We start from the raw sequence: 22,717 nt of genomic DNA, 5'->3' as shown, positions 1-22,717 counted from the left end.
CTTCAAAAGTACTTCATTGGCTGTAATGTGCTTTGGGATGTCCTGAGGTCGGGAAAGGAGCTATGGTTTGTTTAATGGGTCCGAGTGATTATTGAAGTAAGAACTGACAATTTGTATAGTGGGTGATGTCTAGCTTTACTGTTTAGTATAGTCTATGCTGATTAGTACTTTAAATGTTAATGATTATGTAATAAGTGCTAAGCGATTAGCATAGTAAGATCTGATAATTGGTTTACTAAGAATTGATTATATGTGTAGTAAGTGTTAGTGGTTATTTTAGTAAATGCTGACAATTAGTGTATTAAGTGTTAGTGATTAACGTAGCCAGAGGTGATGGTTAGTGTAGTGAGTACTGTATTTAGGGTAGTAGGTGTTATTCATTAGAGTAGCAAATGCTGATGATGGGCTGGATTTTGTGTTAATTGTATCATATGATTTATATCAATTAGTGTTAATTGTATTCAGGTGGTGTGTGTCAATTGGGAACTCTCTTGTAACCTTTTGATATGAGAGTTTATGTAGGGTGTGGTGTGTGGGTGTAAGAGGGATCTCTGTGAATAAAGGCATGGAAGCAACTGAAGACCAGGCTCTATCCTTCACCACTTGGCTATCCAATTTATAACATTTTGCTCTGAGCAGCAAACGAATGGTGCCTGCTGCTCGTTAGACTTGGTCCTCGATCAAGCGCGGTGCCCTCTGGGCACCTGGGACCTGTGTGAATGGGGCAAGCTATTGCGTATCCCCATAATCAATCAGATTGAAGCACGTTAGTAAGCAACACAGACACAGAACCAGGAAGTGTAAGTTAGAATAGTAAATTCAATGTAAAATCAGTTACAGAAAGTGAAATAAAGAAAGGGTAAGAAGTATTGAATTAGAAGACAGAAATAAAAGAGCCAGAAAGAAAAAGTAAAATAAAATGTAACATTTTTTGTGAAAGTCCAATAACAATTAAAATCTGAAGGAATGAGACTCCACACTTGTAAAAGTAAATTTTCAGTGCCAGAGAGGTTGTTTGCAGTCAAGACTTACCAAGCCATTAAAAATTTTGGTTACACTTCAAAAAATTTGACATATCTTTTTCTGGCGAGATTATTTAATTTCCATCAGGGCAGGGCAGTGCAGGAACTTCATGGTGTTGCAGTCATTTCTATGGGGAGTCAACTGGCGAGATCTCCTTTCCACAAAGTTTCTGGAGGAGCAGGGCATCTGGTAGAGCAACTGCCGGATTTCTGCGTTTAACTGCGCATGTGCGGTCGCCGGAAGTTCCCCTACCCATTTGCACTGAAATAACGGCTGGCCTTGATTTTTAGAGCAAAATCCGGCCCAATGTGTAGAAAATGCTGATTTTTAGTGCAGTCGGTGCTGGTGGTTACATTCCTGAAACCTATGACATTTACTGTGCCCCTCTCTGTGAATTTAGATGTAGATGAGTGTGAAATACACGGACGCATACTCTGTGAGCACAAGTGCATCAATACTATGGGCAGTTTCAAGTGTGTGTGCCCCCTCGGCTATGAGTTGCTCTTCGATGGACAGAGGTGTATAGGTATGTGGCTACTGTACTCGTTTTCTACTCTCTCTATAAAGCACAGCATGGTGCCACCATGATGTGGAGATGCCGGTGATGGACTGGGGTTGACAATTGTAAACAATTTTACAACACCAAGTTATAGTCCAACAAATTTATTTTAAATTTCACAAGCTTTCGGAGGCTTCCTCCTTCCTCAGGTGAATTTCCACAACATTCACCTGAGGAAGGAGGAAGCGTCCGAAAGCTTGTGAAATTTAAAATAAATTTGTTGGACTATAACTTGGTGTTGTAAAATGGTGCCACCATGTTCACTTTCATAAAATGTCCAATAACCCGCCACACCTTTAAGCATTGACTTCATTGTGCATTACTTGAACATGGTGCATTCAAATTATTCTCAAGGCTGTAGTAATGTCCTTTATTCACACTCTTGGACCTGACATTCTCAAAGCCAGCAAAGCAGCTATTAGGTTTAGCTCCAATTTGGCAAGGATGAAGCTGGTGGAACTCCACTTCCTTGTAAACCTCCAGTTTCATGGAATCTGGGACAGACTTGACCTAATGTGGAAAAAAGACACATTGGTGCCTTACTGATTACACTCCCTACCTTTGCTTGTAAGCGGGCTACGGATTTCTGGTATTGGTAAGAAGAAAATCGGGAATGCTTGAGATCTGAAATGAAAGCTGCACACCACAGCCGGTCAGTCAGCATGTGAAAGAGTGAATGTTTTGAGTATAATTGTGATGAAGGGTTGCCAGAATGTTGCACTATCTTCCTCTTCAGATTCTGGTTGACATTCTGTCCACTTCCAGCATTTCCTGCTTTTATTACAAATGTTATTATATGAGTAACTAAGCAAGGCCATGATAACATGAACAATTCTGAACATCCAATGTTTTGTACAGACACAGCAGTTAACGGCCTGGGAGAACTGGGGGTGGGAGGGCGGTTTAGGGGCAGAGGAACATGGTAACAGGAGTAAGCCAGTCAGCCCCTCGAGCCTGTTCTGCCATTCAATGAGATCATGGCTGATCTGTATCCTAATTCCATTTACCCATCTTGACTCCATCTCCCTTAATATCCTTGGCTAGCAAAATTCTATCGATCTCAGATTTAAAATGATTAATTGAGCTCGCATATACTGCTTTTTGTGGGAGAGAGTTCCACACTTCTACCACATTTTGTGTGAAGAAATGTTTCCTAACTTCTCTCCTGAATGGCCTGGCTCTGATTTTAAGGTTATGTCCCCTTGTCCTAGACTCCCCCACCAGCAGAAAAAGTTTCTCCCTATCTCCCCTATCAATTCTTTTCAAAATCCTAAAAGCCTCAATGAAATCACCCCTTAACCTAATATATTCCTGGGAATACAAGCCTGGTTTATGTAATCTCGCCTCAGTTATTATAGGAATGACTGATTTGTTTTGGAGAGGGAATTTTATTCTTTTTTTTGCTGCAACCCAATATTACCACTGATTAAATTATGTGATTGTCTATTTTTACATGTAGACTATAAAGCAGTAGCTTTGAATATTATTTTTGTTTCATTCCCTATGCATTTATTATTTACTTTTTTTTTAAACCTTATCAGGAAAATGGCAGGCTTCATCTAGCAGATTCGAAGTAGGTTTGTGTGCCTTCGAAGTAGTGGGGAAGGTGAATGTTGTGGGAATTAGCAGTAATTGTGGGGATGCTGGGCTTTGGTAACATTGAGGATGGTCCTGGGGTAAGGTCACATGCAATAAAAGTCCCTGGAGTTTGGTAGGGCTGGGGAGTGGAATATCTGGGTGATTTCTGGGGTTTGGAAGTAATGGAGTTGGTAAATTGCAGGGTGTGGATGTAATGGAGGGGGTGAGTTGCAGGGTGTGGATGTAATGGAGGGGGTGAGTTGCAGGGTGTGGATGTAATGGAGGGGGTGAGTTGCAGGGTGTGGATGTAATGGAGGGGGGGAGTTGCAGGGTGTGGATGTAATGGAGGGGGGGAGTTGCAGGGTGTGGATGTAATGGAGGGGGGGAGTTGCAGGGTGTGGATGTAATGGAGGGGGTGAGTTGCAGGGTGTGGATGTAATGGAGGGGGGGAGTTGCAGGGTGTGGATGTAATGGAGGGGGGAGTTGAAGGGTGTGAAAGTAATGGAGGGGGGGAGTTGCAGGGTTTGGCAATAGTGGAGGTAATCCCAGGCAACAGCAACACTGGGGGCTCATTGGTTCTAGAAAAGAAAGAAATCAGATAAACCTTGCATTTATATAGCACCTTTCACAACCTCAGGAAGTCCCAAAGCGCTTCATAGCCAAAGAAATACTGTTGTAATGTAGGGAAATACAGCAGCCAATTTGCATACATCAAGGACCCATGAACAGCAATGAGATAATGACCAGTTAATCTGTTCTTGCTGGTGTTGGTTGAGGGATAAATATTGGCCAGGACACCAGGAGAACAACCCTGCTCTTCTTCGGATAACGCCATGGAATCTTGGGACAATGGGATGAAAGTTGTGGGGTGTGGGAGCACTGGTGAGGAGGGGAAGCCTTGGGTGGGGAGAGAAGGGGGGGGGCGTGAAAATGTGAAATCTAGGACTACATAGAGTGCCTCCTAGCCTTTGGTAATAGTGTGGGGTGTGGTCCTGGGGTTTGGTAGCAACTTTCTGAGGCTTTGGTAGGACTGGCATTTGGCAGAACTGAGGTGAGGATCCTGGGATTTGGAGGGAGGGAGGGGTTGGTCGTAGTTTTAACGTGAAAGCTTGATTTTCCTTACCCACTGTAACTGGATAATTAGGTAACACAGCTGCGTAATTAAAATTTTCTGCAAACAAATTATTGTTTTAATTCTGAGTATAAAAAAATTCAAGTACAACTGTCTTAATTATCCTATTTCTCTTATTCTCTACCGATAATTCTCTCTCACCAATGTACCTTCCCTTTCTGAAGCTAAAAATTAGACATTTCACAATTCCTATGAAACTTCACCTCAAACAACTGAAATTAATCTTCAAACATTCTAAAATATTTGGAAAACCACCTGCTATAATATACCCTGTACAAAGACATGCCTCAAATTTTCCACTCAGAAAAATAATTTACTTTTCAACAAACAATTATTTATTCTGGAATTCAAGTGTAAACAAGAGGAAGCACAGCTTTGCAATCAAGTATTTGTCTCGTTCTATCTTGCTCTGCCTGACTCTCCCTCTTACATACAACCTCCCTATATAAAAAACACATGAAAATGCTACCTGAAAAGGCTTTTGAAATTGGACCTCCACTTTTTCTTCAAATCATTTGGAAAAACTAGTGCAAACTTGAGAAGACAGATCCTCACAGTTGGACTGACAAAATCCTGTCGATGCATCGTGGGAAATGCTGCACACTGTACGTACTGAAATTGTAGTATGCTTGTAACTGCAGGGACAGGTGTAGTTGTCTAAGGGTCAGGTCAAGTCAAGCACAACTCTATCTTAGCAGCTAAACTTTGCTCCAGACCACAGACTACATGTGAGCAATGCCGCGGAAAATCACCTCGGAATATATAATATTATTAAACAGTGCACACATGTGAGTAATATTCACATTGACTCCTGGAATGATATGATCCAAGACTGAAATCAGTCCGTTGATTTGTAAATTGTTAGTTCTACAGGTGTGTCCTGAGTCCCTGGTGGTTGCAGGGAATGACAGGTATTCTGATTTCCTCATCTTTGTGCTGCCCATAGCAACGTCATCTGCAAATATTAGGATCAGCTTCCATATGTAAACTGATGATTACAAACATAACCTCTCTGATACCGCCATCAACACCTGTCGCTATGCTGCCATGCCTGTCTAACATCAAGTACTGGATAAGCCAGAATTTTCTTCAACTCAACATAGGAGAGACCGAAGCTCCGATTCAGAAACCTTGTGCCTTAGTCACTGATCCTATCTTCCTTTCTGGCTGCTCCACCAGGCTGAACCTGAGCTTGTACAACCTCAGTGTACTGTAGCTCCTCAGCTGAGCTGCAAACCCCATATGTGCCCTATCATCAATACCACCCATTTCCAACTCCTTAATATCGGATGGTCGGGTACATCCACCCCAGAATTGCCTCCATCCGCCCCCTCCCATTAGGCCCGACCTACCGACCGGCTCCGTGCAGATACTGGCTGATTTTCCGCCTTCCAAAACCAGCGAGCTACAATGGAGCGCCTATTTGGCGCCTGCAAAATGGATGGGGCCTCCCGACAGTGACCTTGGGTGAGCTGCCGCGGACACAGGGCCAACTTCACGCCCATTTTGGGCCTAAGTTTTAAAAAAAAATGGCCACCTGAGATTAAAATTTACAGCTGGCTGCTGGCCTCTCGCTCTGCCAGGACATCAACTTTTGCTGATGTGGGTGAAAATGATGAAAATTGTTTCTGACGATATAATAGCATTTTTTGTTTCAGTTCAAGTGATAGATTAGGTCTGCAAACGGTATTTAAAATAAAATTCTGCAGGAAGACCTCTGGGCCTCCTCTACCCAACAACTCTCAGAGGCCGGTGCCAAAGGCTTCAACTATTGAGCAGTGCTGAAAGCCAGCTTCAGTCAAGCCAGATGTTTCCAACGTACGCTACCCTGAATGATGTTAAATCCTGTATTTTATTTGGCCTTTGTCTCTCTACTTAGACAAGAATGAGAGCTTGGAACCATACCATGACTCTACTTGCAGCTGTGGGAGCACAGTAGTATGTTATTGCTTTGTGTGCCAGTCAGACATGCACCTCAACCCCCATGAAGTATCTGTGAAGGTGGCAGATGACTGGCAGAGTTCGCGATGCAGTACATCGTGGGGAAGTAGCAGGATAATCTTATGTCATATTGGAATAAAGTAAAAAAAAAAGTTAATTGAGAGATAATATGTGCAGGACCGCCAACATCGAAAAAAGGTTTATAATCACAAAGAGTGAGATAGATCCCAGACCTTTTCAAATACACTGAGCTATGTTTAATTTTATGAGTGATCTACATCAAAATACCTTATAACACCAAAATGAATGAATGTCACACTTAATGGGCAATACTTGACAAGTCTCAGGATATTCAGTAATTGCTCGGATAGTGTTGACCTCTAATACAACAGCTGGAGTGGTCACAGAGGTTTACACACTATTAATGTGTGAAGAAGATACTTTAATTTTTTTTTTGCACGAAGCAATGGTGATATTTGCATCGTCTCAAGGTATAGATGCTGGAGATGGAATCAGAACTTGCTGTGGTGAAAGATAAAAACCTCTCAGTCCCATAGCTAACGAGACTGATTTTAGTTGCTTGAGTTCAGTTGAATGCACTGTGACAAAATAGGAGCTTCTGGCCCGGAATTTCCTCAGTGCTGCTCTCGCTCCGCTGCCGGAACTTCATCGAATGCGCTGCGTAAACAGGATTTCCTCCGCACTTCCGGCGAGGTTATGGCGGTGGAACGAGAGTAGCACTGAGAAAATTCCAGGCCAATGTCTTCATTTCATAGTGAAGTACTAGAATGATACCCGGACTTCAAGGGTTAAGTTACGAGGAGAGATTACACAAATTGGGGTTGTATTCTCTAGAGTTCAGAAGGTTAAGGGGTGATCTGATCGAAGTTTATAAGATATTAAGGGGAACAGATAGGGTGGATAGAGAGAAACTATTTCCGCTGGTTGGGGAGTCTAGGAGTAGGGGGCACAGTCTAAAAATTAGAGCCAGACCTTTCTGGAGCGAGATTAGAAAACATTTCTACACACAAAGGGTGGTAGAAGTTTGGAACTCTCTTCCGCAAACGGCAATTGATACTAGCTCAATTGCTAAATTTAAATGTGAGATAGATAGCTTTTTTGCAACCAAAGGTATTAAGGGATATGGGCCAAAGGCGGGTATATGGAGTTAGATCACAGATCAGCCATGACCTTATCAAATGGCAGAACAGTCACGAGGGGCTGAATGGCCTACTCCTGTTCCTATGTTCCTATGTTCATATGGGTTTGTTTGTTTGCTTAAAAAATAACTAAGGTTCAAAATAGAGGCTGCTCCCTCTTCGCTAAGTTCAAAATGGAAGATAAGAAATGGTTAGTCTGCTAGTAATGGAGCAATGCCAATTTTGAAATCACTTAAGATGAAGTTACTCTGGTGGCTGGAATGGCATGTTTGAAATGTTAATACTTGCACAGACAGAGTTGTAATTTCCCATCGTCATCAAGTGCGAAACCCAGCCTGTTAAAGTGCATTATCAGGTTGTCTGTCAAGCTGTAAAAACTGTTAACATCTTGGATACTTGTCTACTTCAAAAGAAATTTATGAAAAATATTACAGTTCTGGCTGCTAGTATTTAGTTTTGGTGAACACACTCAAGCTGCAGAAGTGCACATGACTCCAGTATATTAAGAGTAACATCTTATCTTGAAAGTCTGTGAAAAAGGAAAAAGAAACACATTTGATTTATTCAAAAGATCATTGTGTCCCAATAGACTGTAAGAAGTGGTTTTTATTCTCTTATAAAACGAATTTCTCTCATCAAGTACTAGACTGAAAAGAAGCTTGCTGACCTTTCTGTTTCTCCGTGTGATTTTATTTGTAAATAAATCTGGTCATGTAGTTTTAGCCTGTACGCAGTGGTCCAGCATTGTGTTAATTTCCCCCCTTCTGAGGAGCTACCTCTTACATACTCTTAGTGGTGAGCATCCTATTCTAAATACGCTTTTCTCCACCTAATGTGTAAATGTAAAACATGTATTTAGCTGGCACCAGAGGAGAGTGGGGGTGAGAGCAGCTGACATTAATCAGGACAGTTCCAGTAGAGAACTGAATTGACGGATATTTGGAAGTAAAACTATAAGTCAAGTAAATTATGAAACCTAAAGTCGCTATTGAGCTGAAAATTTTTCTTTTACAAATACAGGTTCACCTTTAAATAATGTTTTCATGGGGCAAAAAATAGCTGGTGTAATTAAAAGAACACAATCCTTTTGTTATTCTTTCTGATTTGTAGCACGGGCAATAACCCCCACCCCCAGACATTCTCCACTCCTTTTCTGTAGGTATTTGTAGAAAGCAGTGATGTGCCACCGCCAGAATCAGGAGTACTGCGTGTTGCCTGATCTCTGATCAATTATGTCTGATCATTATACCAGGGACATCCTGGCATCAGGGAGAATACAACAAATTTAGCTAAGTTGACGCTTTGCCATCACAAGACAAGGGTTGGTGACCTGGAGCATTCAGAACCGGCATCAGGAAGGAGAGATGCCCCTGAAGTATTTGGAGTCGGCTTCTGCCCACCAATCTAGCCTGACGGTGCCATTCAAAATCCAGTGGCAGGGGTCATTTTTTATAAAGTGCGGGTCATTGCAGTAGACGCACAGTCAGAGCTGCTCTGTGGTAATGAGTGGTAGATACTGACACAGGGGTGTTTAGTAAAGATTCGTAACAAAGTTTACCCGAGTTTTGTGATGTTTTTAGTCCTTAAAACGGTACAACATGGGCCCAAGTTTAAGAAAGTAATTCTTACTGTTTTGCAGTTGTACCAGGATAATATTGATACAAATCAAAGATATGATGCCGGTGGCAGTGTATTACTGGTTATGTTGTATGAAAATTACACAGATTACAGATATTAGTGAATAATGAGGATTTTTCACGAGTGAATTAATCCCAGTAATGGGCCTTTAACAGAGTGATGCTCCATTCATTGCCCATATGTTAGTGTTGAGCAATGATGTGATATGACAAGTAGGAGATTCAGCGTAAGGCTCCAGAGTGACCCAGTGTTGCTCGCACAGTACATCACATTACTGAATTTCTCACATCACCCCAATTGCTGTGAGGAAACATTTCCTTATGGGGGAGAAGATAAATCTCCCTTTTTTAATATCCTTAAGGTGATAGTGCAGAGCCATCCACAGAAGAATGAGGTTTTTACATCTGACTTGGATAAGATTTTACTAAGTATCCAGGAGGCACAAGCTGTGGTCGTCATATTCATGCAGCTGTGCTAATGGTGAGGTGCGATTCAGGGGGTTCCACTCTTGTGTTTCTTGTCTGTGTGTCTTTGCTGACAAAATTCCACAGAAATTCTTTGGATTTTTTTGCGATGGGTTGGGGGAATTGTTTGTGCATCCATGTGGTTTGTTGTCTTTGTGTTATTATTGGAGTTATGTTCCCTCGGCTGCATGCTCTTGTTTTCCCAGATGACGAGCCCATGTAGTGAATCACTGCTCTATGCTATCGCTCGGGTCATTAACGGAGGGAGAGGGGGCCTAGTAGAGGACTCCTCTCCTTCCAAAATAGCCCAATGCATTCACTCTTTTTTTTTCGGCTCAGTCTGAGCAGAGGTCTAAAAGAAATGTTGGGATTGTCTTCGGGCTTTTCCACTCCTTTTAAATCTCCCACTGTGTCTTCTGGGGCTGCAACAGTACATGGCAAGAATCCTGCATGGGAAATGCTCCCGACCCAGGAAAATGGGCCAGGGTTGCGATGGTCTCGGGGCAGTGGGCAGAAGTCCTGCCTCACTGAGATACCGACCTGCCCACTCTGTTCACGGAATCTAACTGCGTAGTGACTGTACCTGGAAGTCCTTGATTCCGACGCTGGGTGGCAAGGAGTGAAAATGGGAAGTGTTCCATTCTCAGCTAACATTCCTCACCTCAATAAGGACAAAAATCACATAATATCAAAAAAAGAAAAATGATAAGAACTCGTGATAATGTCTTGTTTTTACACACCCATGTGTCGGCAGATGTGAATGAGTGTGAGAACAGCAACTGCTCCCACCACTGTGCAAATACACTGGGCAGCTTCCGGTGCCTCTGTCCACGTGGATACACACAGCACACGAATGGGCGCCACTGTCAAGGTCAGTTAACACTTTTTTTGTTGAGGTCTTGGGGGAGGGGATATATGTTCCACTGTCACAATTACAAACTGGGTGTAGTAAATTGGAGAACTACTTTTGCATGTTGCAGAGGAGATTTACTCGAATGGGACCAGGGATGCAGGACTTCATTCATATGGAGAGGCTGGAGAAGCTTTGATTGTTCTCCTTAGAGCAGAGAAGTTAAAGGGAGATTTAATAGAGGTGTTCAAAATCATGAAGGGTTTTGATAGAGTAAATAAGGACAAACTGCTTCCACTGGCAGGAGGGTCGGTAACCAGGGGACACAGATTTAAGATAATTGGCAAAAGAACCAGGGGGGAGCGAGTTGTTATGATCTGGAATGCGCTGGCTGAAAGGGTGGTGGAAGCAGATCAAAAGGGAATTGGACAAATACTTGAAGGGGGAAAATTTGCAGGGCTATGGGGAACGAGCAGGGGAGTGGGATTAATTGGATAGCTCTTTCAAAGAGCCAGCACAGGCATGATGGGCTGAACGGCCTCCTTCTGTGCTCTATGATTCTATGTTTGTTGATTGAAGGCGCAGTATCCATACTCTTTCACACATTACATCCCACAGGTGGAGTGGGGTGGAGGTGCTGGAGAGGGTGTATAGGCTAGTGGTAGTGCCATTGTCCATGCAGCCTCTTCCATTTGGTTCTAGACACTGCTCCTTATGCAGCTCTCAGCTGTGGCTCGCAGTAGCTGCTTGCACACTACCGGCGGCTGTAGCCGGGGCACTTATGGTTAAACTAAAAACCAGATGAGCATAGCGTGGCGCCCTGCCATAAGTGGATACTCACGTGCATGTGCCCAGTGGTAGATCCGGTAGAAGGATCCTGTTCTTGTAAATTCAACAACAGCGTAGCAAGGTGCTGTGGGGTAGCTAGTGTTATAAATCGGATAGCCAGGTGGTGAAGCATAGAATACTAGAGCCTAATCTTCAGTTGCTTCCAAGCCTTTATTCACAGAGCTCCACATTTACACCCACACCACACCCAATAAATGGATGCAAGAGAGTTCCCAATTGATATGCACCATCTGAATACAATTAACACTAACAGATATAAATCACATGGATACAATTAACAACTAGGATGTTGACTCAGGCGCATAGCAAGTGGATGGTTATCTACTCCAATGGTGTCTCATTGTTTTGAATTTATCTCGTCAGTGAAAACTGGCAAGTGTGTCGAGATAATGAGAGAGATTCCTCAGCCTAATATCACATGCTGGTTCATAATTGGGCCAAACTCTGTGGCAGTGGGCCAGCGGCATCTTGTGTGTCAGGCTGACTGATCATACAAAAGCTCATGGGAGCAGACACGTCACTCCAAGCTACAATCTGGTGTTATTGTCATTCTGACAGGCAACTGATTATATCCCATTAAGCGGAGAAATGCATGGGATCCATTTACATGGGTAAAGTGCATAAGCTTAGCACACACTGCAAACCAGAGCTTGGGGTTTCATACATTATTTTAGATCATATGCAGTGACCGTAGGTAAGGTGTGAGAATTGTGCCCTCTCCCAGCATGTGCGGGGGTCAAACTGTATTCCAATGCAGATCAAAGATAAATTCTGTGATTACATTAGGAAAGTGAAACTTTTCAGGAGTACAATTAAATGACACGGCTGGTTCAGTTCACACAATTACCCAGTTTGGGCTGGTCTAGTTCAGGGTCTGTAATGCTGCCCTAAACCACCACAGAAGGGGTACTTTTAATTTTTTTTATATATATATACACCAACATACTTGAAAATCTCCTGTGACACAGCTTTACAACGAGAGGAGTTTTATACTTAGTTTTACAAGCCTATGGGCATTTTACCGTGCAACAGACAATGGGCGGGTTTTTAATTGGCAGCGGGTTTCCGGTGGTAAGCCGCTGGTTTCGGCCTGCACATAGCAGGATGAGGCCACGATGATTGTAACTGCCCGGTCTCACTAACATGCTGCCGGTCGACCTCCTGCCCCCGTCCAATAGAGCAAGTAAAAAGGTGAAAAATGGGACAGATGCGTGAAAAGGCGGAGCGGGACAGTAAGGAGGGTAGATGAGTGGATTGCTGGTGGCCCAATGGCCGAGGCCCAAGGTGCTCCAGGGGTCCAGAAGGAAAGTGGCTTGTGGTTCAATGGAGAAAATACATTTTGGAGCAAAACCTACTGGAAGAGAGGAAAAACGGGGGGGAAAAGGTTAATTTTGAAATATAAAAACTTAAAAAAACAAGCTGAACTTGCTTACCTGAAGACGAAAATAAACTTGGAGAGCACAAATGAAATGTACTCTATCGATAGATACATATATATAGATAGATAGATAGATAGATTGAGATATATATAAAAGCTGTTCCACAGCACCATCTAGTGGCAGTAGTCACAGTGACACATCACACTGGAATATCCTATTCGGAGAGTTACCTAATCACAGGCAGAAGGCTGCGACATACCAATTTTAATATATCATGGGTATAAATTACTCTTCTTGGTTTCAAGATGCGAATGAATGTGCTGCCTCTGGAGACAGCCACTGCGCTCATAACTGCGTCAACACAGCTGGAAGCTACTACTGCACGTGCCATCCTGGTTATCGGCTCCACTTTGACAGACACTCGTGCATCCGTAAGTCCCCCCATCTCGTGCACGTGATATGCTATCCTCGCAGACACCAGCTGCAGATGTCCACATAGTTTCTGATTCTGCAGCGGAGAAGATGTGTTTATCTGCAGCGCTAACTGGAGGCTTGTGCTGCATGGAAGGGTCTTAATGAAATGAGTTTGGGCAAAGTCAAAGGTAGTTGAGCTAAACTCCATGATATCTACACACACCTTTATTATTCAACCATAGCTTTCCACAGATCATGTTTCAATGGATCTAAAAGCAGACAAACCATTTTGGAGTACTCAATCATCTTTCTCTCTGCTTATCTTTATAATCTTCAAATCCATTCCTAACCATAGACATGCTCAGCATTTTATATAGCAGTTAATCAACACATCAACTGATGTTGTGGGATTTTGGTCAATTACTTTGCCTAACGTCATTTCATTGGGACCCTTTTCGGCACCACAGAGAAGATTTTCGAGCTTTTAATGAGAGTGACAGGTTTTCTCCATTGCCCGTGTTCCACCTTTTTATTTTCCAGGGGGAAAATTCTTCAAATCTTCAGTCTCACTTGAGACTTCGATTTTACTCTCATGCCCTCCTGTTTTAACAACCCAAGTTAAGTAGAAGGCTTGGATCTACATCAAACATTCCTCTCTGAATATTAAAAACTTGGCCATGTCCCCTTCAGTTTTCTTTTCTGCAGTGAAAATGTTTAGTTTTGTGAGTTGTTCCTTAGACCTTGGAAACTTAATCATCTTTGTTGCTTTTCTATGAATTTTCTCCAACACATCAATGTCCTTTTGAAGGTACGGTGCCAAAACTACACACAATGTCCAAATGTAGCCTCACAATGATCAATACAAGGTAAATGATGTTTTGACATGCAGCCAAGTAGTGATAAGATGTCTGCAGAGCATGATTTACTCCACGTGATTGAATACTTTCAGTGGTCAATAATCACACCCAAATCCTTCTCTTTCCATCTTTGCTAATGGACATGGCTTCATTGTGCACACATGTTTTCTGTTTCCTGTTCCATTTGGCATTGCCTTCTGTTGATCTGCTACATTTAAAATCCAGCTGCTTTTCCTTAGCCCAGTTGCCATTAATCCCATGAGTCTTAATCTTTTAAAGTCTCACATGTGGAATGCTTTTAGTGTCTTCCGAAAATGTCAGTAAATTCTATTCATTGGGAAGTGCGCATACAATAATTACTTAATTAAAGTCTTTTTCTTTTTACTTGCTATTTTGAAGAATTCCAGTAGATTTGTGAATTTGTTTGTTAGTTCTGAATCCATGCTTCTCAGGTTAGCATTGATAGTAATCTCACACTCTTGAAGCTTTTCCCCACTGCACACTATCAGTCCTAAAATTTCTCATCTCCCACTTTTCTGATATCGGGTAACATTTGCTATTGTCCAATCCCTGGGTGCACCGCCAATGTTGTGGAACTCCTGAAACACAACGTTGGGGTAAAAGTAGTAGGTACTTTATTTTACCACACACCTGTGCTGTACCTGGTCCGGCAGTGCTTGATGGGACATTGTGGAGGGAATTTTAATCTGCAGCTAATGCATATAGAGCCTTACATTTTGCATAACAAGCTTCTAACATTGCGTCCCATTTGTTGTTACAGCTGACGGTGCCTGCCAGTCTTGCCAAAGTGAGTGTTCCCCTGGATTTAGCCTCCTACCCAATGGGGTTGACTGTACAGGTGAGGATACCAGCCTCTGTTTTGCAGCAAAATGTGATGTCAGTATTCAGATTACTACTCTGAATTGGTCATGGCTGTCCATCCAGTTTCCATAGTTCAGCTTCTTTATCTCCTAAACCAATCTTCACTCACACTAAGTATGATGTGGAGATGCCGGTGATGGACTGGGGTTGACAATTGTAAACAATTTTACAACACCAAGTTATAGTCCAACAATTTTATTTTAAAATTCACAAGCTTTCGGAGGCTTCCTCCTTCCTCAGGTGAATGTCAAGAAATCCTCGAAACTCTTGCATTTATAAATCACAGAACAATACCTGGTGATTACAGATAGTCTTTTCAACTGCCCATTGCCAATTGTTGGACTATAACTTGGTGTTGTAAAATTGTTTACAATTCACACTAAGTAGTGTGGAAAGTGACTTCTTTGCCCATTTTGACCTTTCCCTCCGATGGCTGCATTGAGATTGACAAAACTGACTTTTACAGCAGAGCCACAATGCGATTGTGAAATGAGCTGTTGTTAAATCTTAACTTATCTGGCCATTGTGGTGGTTATCTCATCTGGTTGTGATAGTGTTTCCAGCGTTGCAGCAGCCCTTCCTCATTTGATAAGTGAGACTGCATGAAAGATTGAAGTTTTTGGAAGTCCCCTATAATTTGACTCCTTTAAGGCACATTGGCTTGCTTCCAATCCATTGCGACTTCCCCCGTATTCTTTGACTTCCTCATGATGTCAACACTTTGTAGTTTTCTTCTCCAGTCGCACGTAGCACTTTCAGGTACATGAAATCTCATCCTGGGCATGTATCGATTCTGTGCTTTTTAAGCCTTCGAGGATCTCCATGAACATAATACCAAATTCATTAAGTTTGTTGGGTGACATACGATTATTGTCTTCCCTAGTAAATACTTCCAGGAAGAAATCACTGAGGTTTTCTGCTTGTGCGCTCAGCAGTATGCGATTTCCCCATCCACTAAAACAAATGGTGGAAAATCGTGGGTTGGTAAGTGTACAGGCGGAACACCATGGCCAGCATGTCAACAATTTTAGGACTGCGACGAGGAGGAATTTCTTCACTCAGAGGGTCGTGAATATTTAAAATTCTCCACCCCAGAGGGCTGTGGATGCTCAGTCATTGAGTATATTCAAGGCTGAGAACGATAGATTTTTGGACTCTAGGGGAATCAAGGGATATGGGGATCGGGTGGGAAAGTGGAGTTGTGGTTAAAGATCAGCCATGATCTTATTGAATGGTGCAGCAGGCTCGAGGGGCCATATGGCCTGCTCCTGCTCTTATTTCTTATGTTTCTAGTTCATTCTCTGTTTCAACCCCATTTGCGTCCTTTAAGAAATCTTAATTCTCCTTTCATAACCCTGTTGCTGTTACATAACTGGAAGAATGTCTCACTGTTGTGTTTGAATTCTAAAGCTGTCCACATTTCTAGTTCTCTTTTCCACCCTGAGCACCCTGATAAATATTTTAAGAGGTTCTTAATTTCTTACCAGTGGTTTTTCTCCATTTTATCTGTAGGTTTTGCAGAGTTTGTTTCTCTTCATATTATCTTATTAATCCATTTGTAGTCACATTCCTTTAATCTGTACTTACTAATCTTTGGTATATACTTAGTATTCAATAGTAAGTTGTAAAGGTATTCCTTTTGTTCTTAACTGACGTTTTCTTGATTTCTACCCCCCAGTGAAATGAATTAAGTTCTTCCCTCATTGCCTTGAAGCTGGCCCTCTTATGGTTGTATGCCTGAGGATTGATTTTGGTATTGGCACCTAAGGATGCCGGTCATTCCTTTCCCAGTATGCTATCATCGAGATATGAGTTGCAACCCATAGCATCTCTTACGCTCTCGGCCAGAAAGCAGTCATACAGTACTGAGGAGCTCAGATTTGAGACCACGGGCATTCCCCGTTAACAATGGGTTAGTCAAACTCCCACCACAGTATAACTTTTCTGTCCGTACATGCCTGTCTCTTCATAAAGTAACCTGTCCCCCTGTTCATTTGTCCTCATGGTCTGTAGAAAACCTCTACAGCTATTTTTCTCCCTTTTGCACGATATAATTCCAACTTGGCTATTTTGTTGGAAAGCTTATTCTGTACCATTCATTTCCTTTTTTGTGGTCTGTTTTGTTTATGCCTCTCCCCATGCCATCTGGATAGCTTCACCCTGCCCCTGGAAATTGACCTAGGAAGCTAAAACTCTTCCGTCCACACCGTTTCTTAGCTATGAATTGACGTATGTAATTTGTTTCTGCCTGACTGGTCCAGCATGTGGCTCCATGTTTAGCCCTGAGATTACTGCCTTGAAATCCTGCATTTCAATCTAGATCCCAGCTATTCAAACTCCCTTAGCAAGACCTCCGTCTACTCTTTCCAATATGTTATTGGTTCCTACATGAACCATGACTTCTGACTGTTTTCCCTTCCTTCACAGAGGTTTTTCCACGTTCTCCATTACGTCCTTTACCTTAGCCTGGCAGGCAACACGCTGTTTGTGGCTCCTGACTGCTTCTACAGATTAGGCTGTCAATGCCTCTAATAATGGAGTACCAATTTCTAACATCACCTATCCTTGTGAATAGTGTCACTCTTTTCTCTGTCGGTAATCTCTTACTGCACAATACCATTGTGTTGCTTATTCTCCCCTGTACCTCTGTCCTTGTCCTCATCGTAGGTATTAAAACTTTGGGACAAGTCCAGACATACAGGGTTTTCTTGTGTTGCTTCTTCCTGTCTCCTCCTACTCCCCCTGTGGATAATCATCCACTTGCCCAATTTAGACTGACATGTACAAGGGTTCCTGTGCTGCTGAGACCAAGAAAATATATCTGTGGGAAACAACCAGCCAGGAGTGAACATTCTGGAGTTTCACTTGGTAATGTTTGGGATTCAGAGCAAAACCTGCCCTCAATAAATTAAATAATTGAGGTGAAACATGTAACAAAGAAGTTAGATTGCGAAGGGGTGGACTTGATGGACCTACTGGCCTTTTCTTGTGTGGCTTGGTTGCAGATATTGCTGAATGCATTGGTCAATGTGGACCTCTTTACCAAGAATCTGCAATCTGCACTCACCACTACTTCAACACCATTGGAAGCGACCACTGTATCTGCCTTTTGGGAGTAAGAAATTACTTTTGTCTTTCCATATGGACAACATTTGTGTCTATTGGTGGTCAGGCATGGCGTCACTTTTCTGAACAGGAAGAATCCATAATTCACAAATATCTCTCCGCGTTTGTGCGTTTGTCACTGGTTAGATGCTCTGTTGAATAATAATCTATTGGTTCGATATTTCGGACAGAATTTGACACATATTTTCTGCTGTGGCCCCTGGACTCTCTTCAAAGAGGCAGTCTTGCTGTCCCTCCCATTTAACAAGGGAAGCTGTCCTCAGGTACCCTGCCTAAACAGTGAGTGTGGACATTGGCATGTCACTAATCCCCATGAGTGTCTGGCTGTCTGCTGATTTGGTTTTCACGGAGAAACACTGTCCCGTAATAACTAGGGCAGTCTGAGTGCGTCTTCCTGATGAATTTATTATTATGAAATGACAGTTCTCCATAGGAATCATGTCAGTAGCCAGTCTGGAAACAATGCAGCGAATTTGTGTTCAGTGTTATCTTTAGATTTCCTCTGCATTTGCTCACATGTTTCTGTTGACGGAGAGCTGCTCTCAGGGGAACCTCACGCGGTTTAGTTAAATCTTGCTCTTTGTAGCTTTGAAAAGAACGAGCCCAGTTCTAGATATTTCAGTGGATTTGCATTTTTTTTGGTCATCTACCGTCCTGTTAATTTTCACTCAATGTCATCTGTTGTCCAGTTTACATTGGCAGCTGCAGCTTTGGGTGAAGCTCAAATTCTGACCTCGGTTTACAAGTACGAAGTTGGCCAAACGTTTGCTTTGATTTGTGCTGTAATGTAAACTGACCTCTATGTATGTTTCCTCATGGACTGCAGTGTAAAACGATGCTGGATTCAGTGGCAAGTTGGCTCGCTGCACCCATGTGTTCCACCACCGTGCCTGCCATGTACCTCTTGCCTGCAGTTTTGCCTGTAGTCAAAGAAAACAATAGTTGGCTCAGGCGCATTACACCTGTTTTGTGTTGCAATGTACTGTGTTAAATGCGCATGCACCCACAGGGTGTGATGTATAAGAGCGCATGCACAGGATGTGGCATCGATCCTGTCCTGTCCTCCTCCTGTCCTAGAGAGAAACAGGTTTGTTTTGCACTCATCAGAACTCTGCAATCATCAGACCAGATGCACTTCGGTAACAATCCACTTTCGATGTGAGTTGTATCTAGAGATCTGGGGGTAAATTTTAACTTCCAGCCCAGAAGGGAGTGGGGTGGGTAGGTGGGGGGGTGGGGGTCAGGGGGCTGGGGGGGAATGATTGCCAGATGCGAAACCCGGAAGGTAAGCATTAATGAGGCCCATCAATTGCACTTCCGCGTTTCGCGCCCAACAGCCTGCCTGATTGAGATGCTGGCTGGCGGCCAGCAAGACCTGCTGCATCCGGGGATAAGAGGGAGTGAGGAATCATAGGCCGGGGAGAAGATCGGGAAGGGAGGGCCAGGGAGACGATCGGGGGTGGGGGGGGGGGGCGGGGAGAAGATCGGGGTGGGGGCAGGGGAGAAGATTGCGGGGGCGCGGCCGAGGAAGAGGTCGGGGGCGCGGCCGAGGAAGAGATCGGGGGCGCGGCCGAGGAAGAGGTCGGGGGCGCGGCCGAGGAAGAGGTCGGGGGCGCGGCCGAGGAAGAGGTCGGGGGCGCGGCCGAGGAAGAGGTCGGGGGCGCGGCCGAGGAAGAGGTCGGGGGGCGCGTCCGAGGAAGAGGTCGGGGGCGCGGCCGAGGAAGAGGTCGGGGGCGCGGCCGAGGAAGAGGTCGGGGGCGCGGCCGAGGAAGAGGTCGGGGGGCGCGGCCGAGGAAGAGGTCGGGGGGCGCGGCCGAGGAAGAGGTCGGGGTTCTGAGAAGAAGATCGGAGATCGCTGGAAGTCGGGTGAAGAGTTGGAGGTTGTGGGGTCCACATGGCAGGGGGGGGGTTCCACCATCGGGGGAGGGGGGCATCATCAGTGGCAGGGGGTGGGGGTGGTCGATTGTGGGGGGCCCGTAGGCCAGTTGAGCTTGTTGGGTCTGGATGAATCACTCTTGTTCCTCCGGGATCACAAACAGTGCAATAAAAACACTCACCTCCTGGATCCGGCCCTTCCCACCTGCTTTCACCTGACATGAATCGGAAGCGATGGGAAACCTGAACAGGTACAGTTAAATTTATTTCATTATTCCAATGCACAAAATATTAAGTACCTCAAGTATCTCAATGAGGTACATTGTCCTTTTAAGTATCAGTCCACCGGCTTCAAGTGGGGGCTGGACTTCCTGGTGTCTGCTCTCCACACGCAGACAAACCTGCCTGGGTTAAATCCAGAGGCAGGTGTGTTGGAGCCGGGTCCTGTTCCTGCTCTGAAAACAGAGTATTTTTCTCCCCACCAGCCCCCAACCCATCTGTTCTTGGGAGTTAAAATTTACCCCCTAGTAGATGTAATCCAAATACCAGCAGGAAGATTGGAGTGACATGACTAAAGTTTATAGTTGTCTGGGTTGAGGGGGGAGGGAGGGGTGGGGGGCGAGGGGAGGGGGGGAGGGTTGGCATTGCTTTAATTGCCTGGCTAATGGCCCAGACTTTGGTCTAAGTTCACTGATTTAAGTTTTGATCTTTGGCATATTTCTGAAGCAAGCTAATGCAATGGCAGGGCTGTAAATCTGGGGGCTAATGGATATGGTGTGTTATTATAAATGACATGGTGTAACATTCCTTCTTGGCAGGGCAATAAAGGGGGCTGTAAATACCAACTGTTAAACACACCTTCCAGTTAATTATCACTATTAGATTTCTCTTGCATCATAAAGTAAACCACATTACACACAATTAAGCCTTGCAACCACATGAAAATATTTAAATAGATTTGTTGCAGTGCTTGAAACATTCGGTGAATGCGCATTCAGATTCAGATGTGTACGTGTGTGTGAGACCCTTTCACTGTCAATAACTTGTCTGGGGATTTATAGAACCACATTTACAATGTATGGTGTTTCATTTCCTCTGTGTTGTTTTTCTTGTTATCGATTAAATCTGTTTCCTATTTGTGTGGCATCCTGTGAAAGAGTGAAGTGTGAATCAAGTACATTGCAAAAAAACAGTCATATCATGAAGATGCATTGATTTCTCTTCCTCAGCATCTGGCCGCTTTTCCCAGAGCAGGAATTCTCTAATGTTGGCTTGGACATTCGGCTGGCAGTACTTGCTTTAACTTACATACAGTCAGACATGAGAAATAGCAACTTGGGCCATTAAGATCATCAAAGCTTGTATTTACTCTACTGAAGTTGATTGGACAATACCATCTTGTGTTTGCCTCTGGATGGGATTGGTTTGACCATGCCTGCTTGCATTTGCCCCTGGATGGAATTGGGTTGACCATGTCTGCTTGTGTTTACCCCTGGATGGGATTGGGTTGACCATGCCTGATTGTGTTTGCCCCTGGATGGGATTGGGTTGACCATGCCTGCTTGTGTTTATCCCTGGATGCGATTGGGTTGACCGTGCCAGCTTGTGTTTGCCTCTGGATGGGATTGGGTTGACCATGCCTGCTTGTATTTGCCCATGAATGGCTTTTGGTTGACCATGCCTGCTTGTGTTTGTCCCTGGATGGGATTGGGTTGACCGTGCCTGCTTGTGTTTACCCTTGGATGGGATTGGGGTGACCATGCCTGTTTGTGTTTGCCCATGAATGGCATTGGGTTGACCATGCCTGCTTGTTTTTGCCCCTGGATGGAATTGGGTTGACGGTGCCTGCTTGTGTTTGCCCCTGGATGGGATTGGGTTGACCATGCCTGCTTGTGTTTGCCCCTGGATGGGATTGGGTTGACGGTGCCTGATTGTGTTTGCCCCTGGATGGAATTGGGTTGACGGTGCCTGATTGTGTTTGCCCCTGGATGGAATTGGGTTGACGGTGCCTGCTTGTGTTTGCCCCTGGATGGGATTGGGTTGACCATGCCTGCTTGTGTTTGCCCCTGGATGGGATTGGGTTGACGGTGCCTGATTGTGTTTGCCCCTGGATGGAATTGGGTTGACGGTGCCTGATTGTGTTTGCCCCTGGATGGAATTGGGTTGACGGTGCCTGATTGTGTTTGCTCCTGGATGGAATTGGGTTGACGGTGTCTGCTTGTTTTTGCCCCTGGATGGAATTGGGTTGACGGTGCCTGCTTGTGTTTGCCCCTGGATGGGATTGGGTTGACCATGCCTGATTGTGTTTGCCCCTGGATGGAATTGGGTTGACGGTGCCTGATTGTGTTTGCCCCTGGATGAGATTGGGTTGACGGTGCCTGATTGTGTTTGTCCCTGGATGGAATTGGGTTGACGGTGCCTGATTGTGTTTGCTCCTGGATGGAATTGGGTTGACGGTGCCTGCTTGTGTTTGCCCCTGGATGGGATTGGGGTGACCATGCCTGCTTGTGTTTGCCCATGGATGGAATTGGGTTGACTCTACTGGCATGTATTTGCCCATGGATGGGATTGGGTTGACTCTACTGGCATGTATTTGCCCATGGATGGGATTGGGTTGACCATGCCTGATTGTGTTTGCCCCTGGATGGGATTGGGTTGACTGTACTTGCTTGTGTTTGCCCATGGATGGAATTGGGTTGACTGTACTGGCATGTATTTGCCCATGGATGGGATAGGGTTGACTGTATCTGCTTGTGTTTGCACCTGGATGGGATTGAGTTGGGTTGGCAGGCCTTACTTGTGTTTACCTCTGGATGGGGCTGGGTTGACAGTGCCTTGCCCGTGCATAGTGTTGGGTGGACAGCATCGCCTTGTGGCTGCCCCAGGGTGAATGAGTTAGAATGAGCTTTACTGCTGAACTCCGAATTACTGTATGGGTTCTGAGATACCATGCCAATTCATCCTAGGATGGCAAAATAGTATTTGGAGGC

The 22,717-nt window shown here is 44.2% G+C and overlaps 1 protein-coding gene across 3 annotated transcripts in view; it reads left to right on the top strand.

The window, feature by feature from the left end:
* Window positions 1–22,717, top strand: part of LOC137327858 (von Willebrand factor C and EGF domain-containing protein-like) — a 351,658-nt gene that overhangs the window by 212,352 nt on the left and 116,589 nt on the right. For 2 of the 3 annotated variants that reach the window (XM_067993723.1, XM_067993725.1), the window contains exons 13-16: window positions 1,424–1,549; window positions 10,250–10,366; window positions 12,879–13,004; window positions 14,626–14,703. In XM_067993723.1, coding sequence (XP_067849824.1) covers window positions 1,424–1,549; window positions 10,250–10,366; window positions 12,879–13,004; window positions 14,626–14,703 — 447 coding nt within the window. The remainder of the gene's footprint in view (window positions 1–1,423; window positions 1,550–10,249; window positions 10,367–12,878; window positions 13,005–14,625; window positions 14,704–22,717) is intronic. The other variant, XM_067993724.1, reaches the window with a different exon arrangement.

This window comes from Heptranchias perlo, chromosome 12 (assembly GCF_035084215.1).
Source record: "Heptranchias perlo isolate sHepPer1 chromosome 12, sHepPer1.hap1, whole genome shotgun sequence".
NCBI lineage: Eukaryota > Metazoa > Chordata > Chondrichthyes > Hexanchiformes > Hexanchidae > Heptranchias > Heptranchias perlo.
Note: the sequence above shows the minus strand (reverse complement) of the source record. Positions and strands in the feature narration are given on the sequence as shown.